Source organism: Cystoisospora suis (genome assembly GCF_002600585.1).
Source record: "Cystoisospora suis strain Wien I chromosome Unknown contig_3446, whole genome shotgun sequence".
NCBI classification, from domain to species: Eukaryota; Apicomplexa; class Conoidasida; order Eucoccidiorida; family Sarcocystidae; genus Cystoisospora; species Cystoisospora suis.
In genome coordinates, this window is record NW_027156241.1 from 19,048 (window position 1) to 31,667 (window position 12,620).

General features: G+C 53.4%; 2 protein-coding genes across 2 annotated transcripts; one reads left to right on the top strand and one right to left on the bottom strand.

Moving 5' to 3' along the window:
• Positions 1 to 272: 272 nt before the first annotated feature.
• Positions 273 to 10,735, bottom strand: CSUI_006743 (uncharacterized protein). Its single transcript, XM_068066896.1, has 7 exons — positions 7,606 to 10,735; positions 6,476 to 7,380; positions 5,480 to 5,855; positions 4,182 to 5,285; positions 3,700 to 3,797; positions 2,033 to 2,758; positions 273 to 1,465 (listed from the first exon to the last, which is right to left on the bottom strand). The coding sequence occupies exons 1-7, from the start codon at positions 8,869 to 8,871 to the stop codon at positions 940 to 942; spliced, it is 5,001 nt and encodes a 1,666-aa protein (XP_067921128.1). The 5' UTR covers positions 8,872 to 10,735; the 3' UTR covers positions 273 to 939.
• CSUI_006744 (dna-directed rna polymerase i rpa12) lies at positions 10,701 to 12,337 on the top strand. The gene has a single exon (XM_068066897.1). The coding sequence runs from the start codon at positions 11,037 to 11,039 to the stop codon at positions 12,075 to 12,077; it is 1,041 nt and encodes a 346-aa protein (XP_067921129.1). The 5' UTR covers positions 10,701 to 11,036; the 3' UTR covers positions 12,078 to 12,337.
• Positions 12,338 to 12,620: the final 283 nt, after the last annotated feature.

Genomic DNA, 12,620 nt, shown 5'->3' on the forward strand with positions numbered 1-12,620 from the left:
GTAGCTGCCAGTTTTTGTCGATGCAACGCATGTTTTCTGTCTGGGATCCTTGCTGCATGGGATGGCTGTCAAAATAAGATGGTGCCTTATTCTTATTCGTCTATCCGTTTGACTCCTTGAATTTCACCTACCTTAGCGGAGGGCTTCGCCACTTGTGGCCACTGTACTGGGGCGGCTTATACCAGGCGAATGGCATCAGTCGTGACACCGCCTCATAGCAGCCGCTCATCGTTGCGAACAGGCACGGAACAGCTCCTTATACCTGAGTACGGCTGGTAAACACACCATCTTAGTTTCAAATGCGCGTCGGAGGTGTACGAGAATCCAGGTAAAGGCGCCACTGCACTCTTGGCGTACCAACACAGTGAGTTCAGATTTGCCAGGGCGACGAGTTTACCTGGAGTGGCAAGTACAGAATCATTCACAGTTACTCAGTTTGCAGTCGGACAGGGTGAAATCGGGGAGCTGTCATCGTTCACTTAGGAAAGCATAACCTGCTAAGAAACAACTGGCAGCAAGCGGGCACAATCGCACACAGCGATATAGCCAGCCCAGGCGCACCTGCTTTCAACACATTGCATCGCCTCCCGCACCCGGCCTATGAACGGATAGACTGCTAGGCGGGGAGTTACCTCGTTTCCCGTAGCCGGGGAGGCACGTTGGCGGCCGCCTAAGCGGAGTCCAGCATACTCATGCAGGCTACCCAGCACACTGGGATGTCGAACAGGATGGCAAAAACAAAGTCCACCCACAGGCGCACTAACATGCGGGGGAAATGTCAGTCCCCGTGGGCGCCTACGCTGCGTCGCGCACACTGCTCCAGGTGGAAGCCTGGCACCAGAAAGAGCCACTCTTTCTTTGTCTATCCCAGTAGCGCTCTTTCAAACCGCAGGCTGGCCCCGAGTGCTCGCTGTTAGTGCTCTGCGAAACAGGAGGACTTCATCGAGGAGCACCTAGTTGCGAGAGACGTTCACCGACCGCCTCCGCCGCTGCACGTGCTTTCACTTTCATCGACTCTGTCACCGCTACACCCGATGGGATCATCGTGACCTGGGCTAGGACTTCGTAGGCATGTCTCAGCATCTCGATCAGCAGGGTCCACCTCACTGGAATAGCTGTGCTCGCGAAGTCAGGAGCCCCAGAGTAACTCTCGCCTAGTTCTCTCCGTTTAGCACAACAGCTAGGGGTGCTCCTGGACGCCCTCTCTGTGTCATAGCCGTCGGTCCGCGAGACCACTTCTGACGGATTCCGATATTTGGTCCTCCACGGTACATCGTTGGCCGTTGAAGGCATACGTGGGAAGATTGTAGATCCTGTGGGGGACGCCTGCGTGGGATCACTACAGCGCTCGCGTAGAGCAAATGGGGGCGCCTGCTCCCGTTGAAGCTGGTCGGAAGTAATGAGTGCCTCCAAAGCACCGACAGCTCTTGAGCTTGCCAGAGGTGCCGGAAGTAACACGCCGTGCCTGCACCGTATGCGCAACACCCCAATCCAGCCGTGCTGAGGATGGATCGTGCTCCAGCGTGCGGTTAGGATAGTAGACAACAGGCTGCCAAATGGGTGATACACCGACAACCTAGGTGAACACTGACCACCACCCCAGTTCATGCAGGACTGTCATGGAGCCAGGCAGCGCCCCGAAGTGAGAGTACGCAAGCCGATGAAAGGAACCTTTTGCCGGACGCAGTAGGAATTCAAAGGGTCGTCGCTTCCCTGCATCGGCGACTTCGGATTCCGAGAACCTGTTGGGACGCAGTCCGCCTTTATCCCGAATATCGCCGTTCGCCGAACCCCGGCCCCGGTCTCAGACAGTCAATAGCCCCCGAGCCCGAGGAACCGCACCCCCTCCATCGCACGATATCGTATATGCCCATTGGCATTCACCCTCGTCCCCAGTTCAAAGCTGTCAGGAACCCGCTAATACCGGCTTTAAATCGTCGGGCGAGTGTCCAGTCCCACACAACGAACAAGCTACTGAAGCTCTGAACGACGTGCAGTAGGTAAAACGAGTCGCACTCCAATCAGCACTTACTTGGCCTGCAGGCGTAAAAACGCGGCCCTTTCTCTTGCTAAGATAGACAAAATAGCTCGAAGTTCTCTGGACAGCTGTCCAAACGCACGCTCCCCAGGGGAGGCGCTTTCGCCACCGATGAAGTGCGACTCAAGGCTTCTCCCTGCCTGCCGAGCTCGGTCCTTTTGACGACGCGTCATACGTTCTGTAGTCCAGTTCCTCCGCAAGCCATCCGGACTTTCACCGGCGTGCGTACAACGAAGTACGCATTTCCGCATCGTGGCTCGGAGGTGTTTCGTTCCCGAATGGAGATACGGAAGCTCGGTAACCGCATACAAAGCGGCGGCGAGCGCTGACGGGGATTCCAGGCAAAGGAGGACCTCATTCTGGAGGACTGTTAGGAGCCACAGAGCGTTCGGCACTTCAAGATGCATGCACGCCACTAGCCAGGCATCGACAAGACGAGAAAGTTTCATCTTGTCGCGCACCCGGCCAGCGAACAAGGCAGGTTGTGAGCCGGGTGAAGATAATGACGGGATGACACGAGAGCCCGTTGATAAGGAGGCTGTCCTAACGTTTGTCCCACTCGGGAAGGCATGGTTCTGACTGCTTGGTGCTAACCTACGCGGGGACAAATCGAAGGTACAGGAAAGTCTTTCTTTTGACGTGGATCTGCAGCAGGGGTTGTGCGAAGCCAGCAAAGGACTGGCGCGGAGCGCCTGCATGCCTGCAGCGGCAGCGACAACTCTGAAACAAAAAAGGAGGAGCCGAAGAGCAGATACTCTGGATGAACATCAGAGACAACTATACCAAGCAGATACACCGGCGAGCTCTGAGGACCTGAGGTTTCCACGTACATGAAAGGGGACGCGTTATAGCTCCGAGAACAACCCACGTTTCTTGCTTGCGGGTGCGACACTATCGACCAAAGCAGGTCACCGCGTCCCCAACATACCGAGTGCTTCTCCCACACCTATCCACCGCATTTCGCCTCAGTTCACGTCGCGACCATTCACTCGAAGGCTCTCCTCTTTCCGCTACAGACCTTCCCGAGAAGACCCGGCAGAGGACTCAGGCCAGTAACAACGCTGAACGATGTCGGCGCATACGCCACACCTTTCCACTCGACACCTCCCCTGCCTCCGTTTCATGTATTCTACTGCGTCACTGTCGACTCTGCGAGCCATGATTTCTTATCTAACTGGTTACCGCTATACGGGGAAAGCCAGAGAGCCTATATAAGAGTACGACTTCACGAACCGACACATATTCCCCCGCGCCACACAGTCAGACAATTATTATACTCGGCTGTCCGGGTAGATAGGCAACTGAAAAACGACGCTTGGACCAACGCGACGCTGGGCCCACTACGCTACGTTTTCAGCTTCTACGCTTGCTAAGCAAGAGCATTTGAATACGTAGCCTGCAACTCAAGGCAACGCAAAAGTCAGCCTCTTCACCGCTGCAGAAGTGTTGCATCACATTAGTGGCTTCTCCTGGGTAGAGCGCCAGCAGGCTCCACGAACATCAAGGCATCCCACAAGACAAGTTTCTGCGGCGTTGGAGTGGTGCGATGACTGCTTGCATCTGGAAGTTTGATACCTACTCTGGAACGCCGCACTCCGACACGCGTCGTACGATCGTAGTACTAGTGGGAACAATTTGTATCGGACGGTTCTTTCACTTACCGTTGAAACCGCCACATACTCTTGATAGGGTTCTCTCGGCTACGCCCGAACCGTTCATCGAGCAGTCGCGCCTGCCGCTCGACGCTCTCTCTTGTCCCCTTGACGCGCACCAAACACAAGCAGGGTACACCTCTCTCTACTCTCTGCAGCCCTCGTCCACGAGGAAGAATATATGGTTCAGGGTTCGCGAAGACTTTGAACAACGAACTCGCCTGCCTGTTTCGTTTCAAACATGCACGCCCTTTGATCTAATCCACCAGGGCCATCGCCAGTTTCATGTAGCCACGAGTGATGCAAAGTCTGTCAGCTTCGCACTTTTATGGTTGGAAAAGGACAAAAGATCACCTCGTACGTCGGTATATCTGAATGAATCTAGGCGACCAATTTGCCGTGTAAGCTGGTGCGATATCCCTATCCGTTATGAACGATGTTAAACAGCGAGACTGACAGCGGGAAGTCCAGGCAAGGGGTTGCTAACTTACCAAATTTCGTTTGAGGTGCAAGGCTAGAAAACGTCGTACGGTGTTTGACCAACGTGACAGGTAAAATCCGTTCTGATCCGAGACTCCGAGCACAGGATGCTCATTCTGCAGGCGTGCACGTAGCGCTGTCAAAAGTCTGGCAGCATGGCGCACTTGCTCGTGCTGCCGAACCAACTCTACGGGAACTGATGACTTTAACTTGTCCCACATTAGATCACTGCCCCAATCACTCGCACTAGGTACTGAGTGGAGACTGCTCGTCTCTTTATTGACCGCGCGGCGAGTCGTACAGAATATTCGAGATTCTGTGTCTCCTGTTTCCACAGCTCCTCCCTCAGCTCTCCATTCCTCACGCTTCAGGCCGTTCTCCGCGGGCGTGCCCTCCGCGCTGCTCCTGTCAATCTCGTACCCAGCAGCGGCAGGCCCTTCTGGCGCCGCACCGTAGCCAGCGCAGCAACGCCTGTGATCAGAGGCTACTGGCATCCGGCGCGCGGCAAATCGCTGAACGTAATAGGCATGCAAAAGAATAGCCGACTGTTGTTGGATGCGTGTTCTTCGGTCAGACGAGCTCAAACGTCGTGCCTGGCGCTTCAGCTCCCGGGAAGCCTCACTCTCCTCTAACAGCCTCAAGAACCGGAGGTCTTCAACAGACTGAGGGCGAGCCGTCTGGGGAGCGGAGAAAGCTGCAGATGCTTGCGGCGTTTCGCTGGTAGAGACATCGTGTAAGCGACATGATCTATCGGACGAGTCAGGTTCGTCAGTCTGGCAGAAAGATCCCGCGACTTCCAAAGCTTCATCCGGGTTCTCAGATTGGGCTTGCGTCGGACGGGGCGGGCCGCTGCCCAAGTACGGGCGAAGCCCGGGTACTCGGAGGGAACTGGAACCGGTGCGCCTCTGCTGCTGAGTCGCACAAATCACCTCGGAGAGTGTCTCTCCCGCCTGTTCGTTCCCAGGACGACATCCCACTGGGGGCTCTGCTGGGGGGACAACTCGCGACATCTCCGGAGAGATGCGGCTAACTATCTGTTTTCGGAGCTCCACTAATCGACGCCGGCGGCCGAAGCGATCTACGGGGTATTGCCTCCTTGCATCCTCGCGAGCTCGCTGAGCGCAGATAGACAGCAACCCCTTTGAAAAAAGCTACATGGTGACACCAAATAAGAACTCGAAGTGCGCTTCTCTTGGGGCGCTAGTCAAACAGTTTAGCAGCATCACTCCACAGAAAGTGCGACGCTGATGCAAGCATGTCGAGATGACACGGTCCGCCCCGCCATGCTGCTGCGGTCTGTACTGCATACCCAACAAAGGGCGAGAGAGCTCCGATTCAAAATCTTGTGAGCAGCCTCAGGGAAACAGCACAGTAGAGCTGCGGCTCGTTGATAAGTCATCGTGGATTCTCGGAGACCTCGGACAGGGGGAAGCACATCTTCCTGAGTCTTTTCTACCGGGGACTGCAGATGCTTCAAAAAAGAGAAGCCATCGGTATGGTCGCTTTGTTCCTCTATGGCGGAATGCGTCAGAGACAACTCGCAAAGTTCAGTACTCCGTTGAGTGCTCGCCTCGTGCGCAGAGACGCCGGCACGCTTATGTTTCTTTAGTCCGTCTGTCTGTTGCTCCTCGGGGACGACTAAAAGACTGGTGCTGAATGCTGCAACGTTGCACACCCGTTCAGCCCTGAGAGCACCAAAGGCGATGAGACGAAACCGAGCTAAGCTCTGCGGAATCAGCCTCGAAGGTCAGCTGATGAATATTAAATATTGTACCGCCTGTCTCGGTACCGTGGCCAAGTCACTCAGCTGCCGGCTGTAACGAGGCCTCACGAGAAACAAAAAGAAAGCCAGCAAGCCATGTAGAGACGACGTCTGCAAGACGAAGGGCGTATAAAAAGTAAAAACCAAGACTGCCGAAAAGGACCTCGACAACCCCGAAGTCTACAAAGAGGTCCTTTTGTGGCTGCTGCAGCCCGACGTCTTTTCTTTCTTTCCAAAGGAGCCTGCTCGGAAAGCCGCAGCCCTCAACAAGACCCCCCAAAACGAGCCTTCCTGGGAGCCCTATACCACTGCAAAAATCAGCTTCCGCGGTCAGCTAATGAATCCTGCGAACTGCGTAATCTCTTAGACTGATTAAGTGACTCAGCTAATTTTCATAGGTTTGGGGGAGACACAAATCATTTTGGGAAACCATGTGACCACAGCTACTCGCCTCCTCATTCCTTGTTCTTTTAGGCCACCAAACAACGAAATTTGACCGGATCACAGGGCCCTGAATTCCACACATTCAACTGATTCCCTTACCATTGCTGAACTTCTTCCACCTCGTCATGACTCCAGTCCCCACCTTGAGAAGACGATTCTGGTCGCGGTCCTACTGTGTGTTCTGGCAGCAGCCACAAGGCTACATACAGGTTTCTCTCCTCTGCCAATCCTTGTCCCTCGGAGTGCTTTCGCCACCACGCAGACAACAACTGCATTAACTCTTCTAGCTTAGCTCCGTGTACAGAGTCATTTCCAAGACAACCTGTCTGCACACAGTGCGGATCAAGAAACCTCGTTCCTGAATTTGTCCTCCAAACGTGACCCCCCGTGGCACATGGCTCTCCTTTGAATGGACGTCTTCGACGACGACGGATGGAAGTGAACGAACTCGAGATGTGTGTTCTGCTTACTGGAGCGACGATGATAGTGTCACGGTCAGAAAAACGGAGCAAGCTGGGGTTACAGACGCCAACAGTGAGGGCGGATGCTGGTTGGCTGTCTTGCCTGATGTGGAAGCTTTTCTGCAAGACGGGACGCCGCTTTCCAGGAGAGAGAGGTACGTGTGCGCTGTCCTCTTGCATAGTTCCGTTGAAATCTCCCCCCTTCGCGCAGATCTCTCTCACCGACTCGTCTTCCACGCGGTGAACACTCGCAAGAGTAGTCACGGACTGTTGCAGTTTCCCTTGAGCCATGCACTCCGAGAGCAGCGCATTTCTGAGTCCGTGAAGCCATAGTGTCCCCATGGTGACACGGGGAGGCAGAAGGCCACGAAAGGGTGACGAAATCCCCGGCAGATGTGGAGAAGCAGGCAGCGAAGAAGCGCCATCAGAGCAATGGGGTTCTTGCCCGCTGGTACTGTCATTGATCGAGGTGATTGCCGGAGAACTCCTCAGTACTAAAATCTCCGGGCTATTCGTTTCACCTCGAGAGTACCCGTGACCTCTCTGAACAGAATCAGAAACAAGTAGACTTCGAATCATGCTTACCTTCTGTGAAGAAGTGTGACGGTGACATATGCCATCTGATCTCTCTACATCAGCCTTACAAGCAGATGGGGCTACGTCACTTGCCTCGGCGACAAGAGAAGCTGTCGTCTTCTTGAAGTCTTCATTATCGGTCTTTTACTGAAAAACCCACTTGCGTTCTTTCCGGATCTCTGTATGTCCTACCTGGTGGGACACTGTCCTTGGGACAAAGCACATTGTTGCAGGCCCAGTCTCTTTGCCGTTTCCCATTTCCTCCTTCCTCTCTCCTCCATGTTCTTGCGTGCCATCTTCTTCCCCAGTTGCTTCACCGCCTTCGTGCCTCGGCTCTGCTACCGCCACTGTCAGGGGTGAAAAAGCATCGCCAGTTTCTACTCGTTGTCTCCTTCCCTCTGGGCCCTTGCCGTCCGCTTCAGCCTGTCGAGAGGCGGACTCCCCTTTATCACCAGAGTTTGTGTTTGTCTCTTCTTCTGAAGGTCCGTGTTGTACTTCCACATCCCCCTGATATAAGTGTCTGTTTTCAGTTTTGCTTGGGAGCCGCAAAAGGATAAGACGGCTATGCGGCACTTGAGCGATGAAGAGATCAGAGAGAAGCTCCTTTACGAGACACTCACGGAAATCAGAAAGCTTCTGTTCTGCCCCTCCATGCCCAGACGTTGACGCTGTTCCCTGATTCCCATTCCTGAATGCATCCGGTATTCTTCCGAGCTCATGCTCTCCTCGTTCTTTTGCCTCACATCCTGTTTCCTTTTCTCCTTTCTTACCCACGGTTCCCCTTTCTCGAGATGCACTAGCACCATATTCGTTTTGCAGCTCTTCTTCCTCCGCCCGCACGAGTCCTGGTGGTACCGCGGCGGAGTGCCCGGTAGGCAGACCGCGGATAAACCCTTCCGACTCTCCTCGCGTCGCAGCATCGGCACGCCTTGACAGATTCAAGTCCGAAGGCGATAGTGAGACAGGAGGGAGAAAAGACGCTAGGGCATCAGCAACGGGCAAAGTAGACAATGGTTTCCTTGGTGAAGATGAAAGCTTCACTTTACAGACACCGGGATACAGGTGAGAATGAGAAGATGTTAACGGACAGCTACAGAGAAACAACACATACCAGAACGACTGACACTTGGGCCTCTTCTTCCACGTTCTCCGAGAGAGAAACCTCCACCTGTCTAAACGACGTTCACTGCTATCATCTCCCCCGTATAGCCATCCAGATAATCTTGATGGAGTGGTTTGTAAACTCTGGAAAAGCGCCGGGCACCCAGTAGAGCCAGAAGAGAGGAATCCTCTTGGTAAAGGATTGCCAGTCCTCTTACAGCCAACAATACACTGAGCAGGGGTGCCAGATATGCCTTTTACACCGAAGAGAAAGGCGGTTATCAGGAGGAGTTGTAACTTGAAAAGAATAGGAAGAATAACAACAATCAGAAACGAGGATTTGCTTCTTCTCCTCATCGGGCAATACCGCGAGAGGCACCGACTGTCCGCTTGATGGCATGTAACGAGGGCCCCCGTGTCACGTTAGAGACAATTCCCTTCTCTCCCCTTTCCAGACTGAAGATGTCCCGCACCATGGGCTGCTGACATCTCCTTATTTGCCTGTGAAGGACGCCCTCGTTGCTTGCTTCCTCCTCCACATCGAAGTCGTCCATCGTTTTCTGCTGCCTTTTTCTTCTCCTCTTCTTACGTAGATCGCGTGAAAAAAGCACGTCCCCTCTGAGAAACGACTACTACTCGTGCCAGGACTGGTTACTGTGTCCCCTGCACTCCCTGGTTCTGCTGTTTTTCTTCTGATGTATCAACCTTTCCGTGTGACTGTGTCATCATTTTCTTTCTTGCCAGTGCATTCATACTGAGACTCCCCTGTGTTGCTTATACTTCTCTGGTCTTTGTTTTTCTGATTCTGCTCCTGTCCTCTCTTCTTCTTTCCTCGACTTACGGTATGTTGTCATCACCGTATACTGCCTTGCTGCTTGCTTTTCTCCCCTAGCATTTTCCGCTCTCCTTTGCCTACGACTTTCGCGCGCGGCGTCCCTCTTTCGCGCCGGCTACCGGGGGGCTCCCGGCTGCTCTTGTGTCCCTGCTTCGCAACGTCTCAACGGACAGATCCCTTGGAATTCTTGTCTCTGGCTTCATCTATGAGAAAGACGATAGACTTTCTGAAGCCAAATGTGGCTGAACAAAAGATTATTCTCTGCCTGGACGCCTGTACAGTCACTGGACAACTGCTGTACGGGGCAGAGATTTGCTTTTCTTTATCTGCTTCTCGCGGAGCCAATCATTCCTCCACAAAGCTCTCTGCACCGGCAAATACCAGCATCTTGGGGTCTTCGACGTTTCATCCGAAAGGTCAAGCAAACATGCTGATCCCTGTTAGCTGAGAGACTGACGACAGCTGAGCCTCTTTCGAGCTGTAAAAAAAGACCAGTTGTGTCTGTAATGGGACAAAGCCAAGGGAGCGCTCCTGTCCGGACCCTCCTCTGTTTTCTGATCAACTGTCTTCATGCGAGTAGCTTCGACACCACTCTCTATACACCAGCTCGGCCGGTTCTCAGCAGAGAAATACGGCTGGCAAGAGGTCACGAAAACCTTCTGCTCTCCGTCCAGCTGTCTTCCTTGAGCGAGCGCCTTTTCTCGTATGCCACACCTTTCTGCCGGACCCTCCTATCGCACACCTCTCTGCGCGGCCTCAAAGTTTGCCCGATCCGTGGCTATGTCTCTCTTCGGGATTAGGTTTACGCACGGCGGATGCCTACAGGAGGCGTTGTCGGGGCATCCCGCCCCCGGCCTCTCAAGATGGTGAGGACTCTTCGGAGCCGTTCAAGCAGCCCCGACACACGCCCACTTTCCCTCAGCCTCCGGGCAACTAATGGTCTGCTCGAATCCGCGATTCTGCGGAGGATAAGAACACAGCTGCACGCAAGTGTGTCGACGGATAGGAACTCAAACGGGGCTGACGCAAGGCCGGCAGACACAGTCTGTCGAAGCGTCCGTGACGCGGGGTCGGTGCAGACCGTCTTACGAGACGCCCAAGCCAAAACTAAACAAAACGACGAAAAACAGACAGCGGCAAACTAAACCAGACCTCGCCGGGGAAGAGATAAAAGGCCACGAAAAAGAATAGCTGTTCTTCGGGGAGAGAAATTAGAGAAGACCACTTCTTTCATGACAGCTTAACGAAGAGAACTTTGAGCATCGATGTCTCCATTCTCGGCGCACACTGCTGAGATGGGGCTTCAGCTTTCCGCTTTCTGCCTGACCAGGAGGTTAGTTAAAGATCCTAACTATTCTGCCGTTCGCTGCGAACTTTTGTTCACCTCCTTTTTTCTCCGTGCCTCGTTGTCCTGGTATTCACGTCAACCGCGGAAAGCCGTCCCCGTCACGCGGCTGCTTCTAGGCAAACGTTCCGTTCGATCAAATAATGCATGCTGTGAACGAGTGAGAGCTGATTGCTTTTCTTTTCATCTGCAAGTCGTACTCTGATGTGTCCCTCTCTCACTCGTTTGCTTGGTGTACCTCCGCTTTTCTCCTTCTATGCTGCTGTGGGTTTCCTTTTTCGCTTTTCCTCTTGGTTTTGCGTAGTTGCGTCCTCGGATCTCCTTTTCCTTGGTCCCTGAACAATGTCTACTCCATCTCATCCCATTTCTCCCGACGCTCTCCTTCTTGCCGACGCGGCTTTGTCGTTCGTTGGGTCTCTGAGTTCCGACTCTGGCTCTACAGACCCGTCGTTTTCTGTATGTCGCTCTCTTCTCAATCAGGACCCAAAATCTTTGGACGACGCTGTCGAATATTTTGCCTTGTCACATCGTCTAGGGGAAGATGCCAAGACAGTCAACGGTCCTCCAAAATTCTCCTATGAAAGTCCGGGTCTGTTCTTCGACTACCCTGCTTTCTCCGACGCGACTTCTGCACAGGTGGGGGAGACGAGCCCACGCAAGGATGCCAAGAAGGAGAAAGCTAGCCGGCGTGATGCTGGCACACGTTCGGCTTCCTCTCTGTCACCTCAGGAGTCCGTAGCAGTCGGAAGGGGGCCGGGAGTGAGCTGCTCTCCAGGAATTTCTTTTGACTGGTTACTTGCTTTGGGCTGTTTGAACTGCGGAAAGCCTTTAAGTGTAGCGGGTGATCTCTTGCCGTCTATAGAAGAAGCATTAGGTCTTGATGGAGACAAGTTTAGTTCTGCTGAGGAGACATCGTCAGCAGGAGGATCACCTGTCCCTCCAAGCCTTGTTTGTCGGGCATGTGGGCATCGTGTATGCCCTCTTCATCAGGCGAATGATTCAGATAGTCTAGTAGATGCCATGCGAGCCTCGACTGCAGCTACGTCACAAAGGCAGCAACTCTCACATCCTCTTGCGCAGGATGGGATTTATCTGTTTGGGCATAGAAAGCAGCATCGACTAGGAGCTTTCACGAAGCGGTGGTGGCAGCAGCGCTTCTTAGGGAGTCGGTTCACAGAGAAACAACTTCAACAGCAACTTCGACTGGTTGAGGCCATGATGAAGACAGGAGCGAAAAGGGGAGTAATGTGCAAGGAAATCTGTGAGAAGTGCGGCCATGATGAGGCTTTCTTTTCGACTTTCCAGGCGAGAAGTGCGGATGAAGGTATGACCGTCATGTATGAATGTGCCAAGTGTAGACACCGAAGAGTTTTCAACAACTGAGCTTTCTTTCTTTCATTCTTTCTGGGGTTCCCGTGGCCGAGCTCGGAAAGTCGAACACAGGCACTCTCCGTCGGTGTGAAACGAATCTTGATAATACACTGAGCGCAACTGCTGTGTGAGATGTGATGAGAGTACACTGAAGAGCTTCTTCTCATGGCCGTCTTTCAAACCCTCTCTTACATTCCCCTGGGTGCGGGCTCTCCTCTGAGGCTCGCGGTGTCTTGAAGTCTTTCCACTACGTCCGGACGACGAACAATTTATGGCCTCGACTGGGAGGTTGCAACCAGATCGGAAGGGGAAGCAGCATTGAGGAGCGCCGCTTTCATCCTCGCAGAATACTCTCTTGAGATGCTACATGGGCTCCGTCCATTCTGAATGAAGCCACGTTCAATACCAGCGACGTTGACGTGCTCCCATACTGCATCTCTGGAAAGAAGATTTTCTGGGTGCATGATCATGTATATGCACGCTTGTACGTAGGCGAGGGTATGTGTGTACCAGTTTTTAGATACATTGAGACTCGAATATAGTACCTTATGTATA

Coding starts and splice junctions, on each gene's coding strand:
- CSUI_006743 (XM_068066896.1), bottom strand. CDS start 8,871: ATGAGGAGAAGAAGCAAATCCTCGTTTCTGATTGTTGTTATTCTTCCT. Junction 7,381..7,605: donor CAAGGACAGTGTCCCACCAG/GTAGGACATACA, acceptor GATTCTGTTCAG/AGAGGTCACGGGTACTCTCG. Junction 1,466..2,032: donor TTTTTACGCCTGCAGGCCAA/GTAAGTGCTGAT, acceptor CATACGGTGCAG/GCACGGCGTGTTACTTCCGG.
- CSUI_006744 (XM_068066897.1), top strand. CDS start 11,037: ATGTCTACTCCATCTCATCCCATTTCTCCCGACGCTCTCCTTCTTGCC.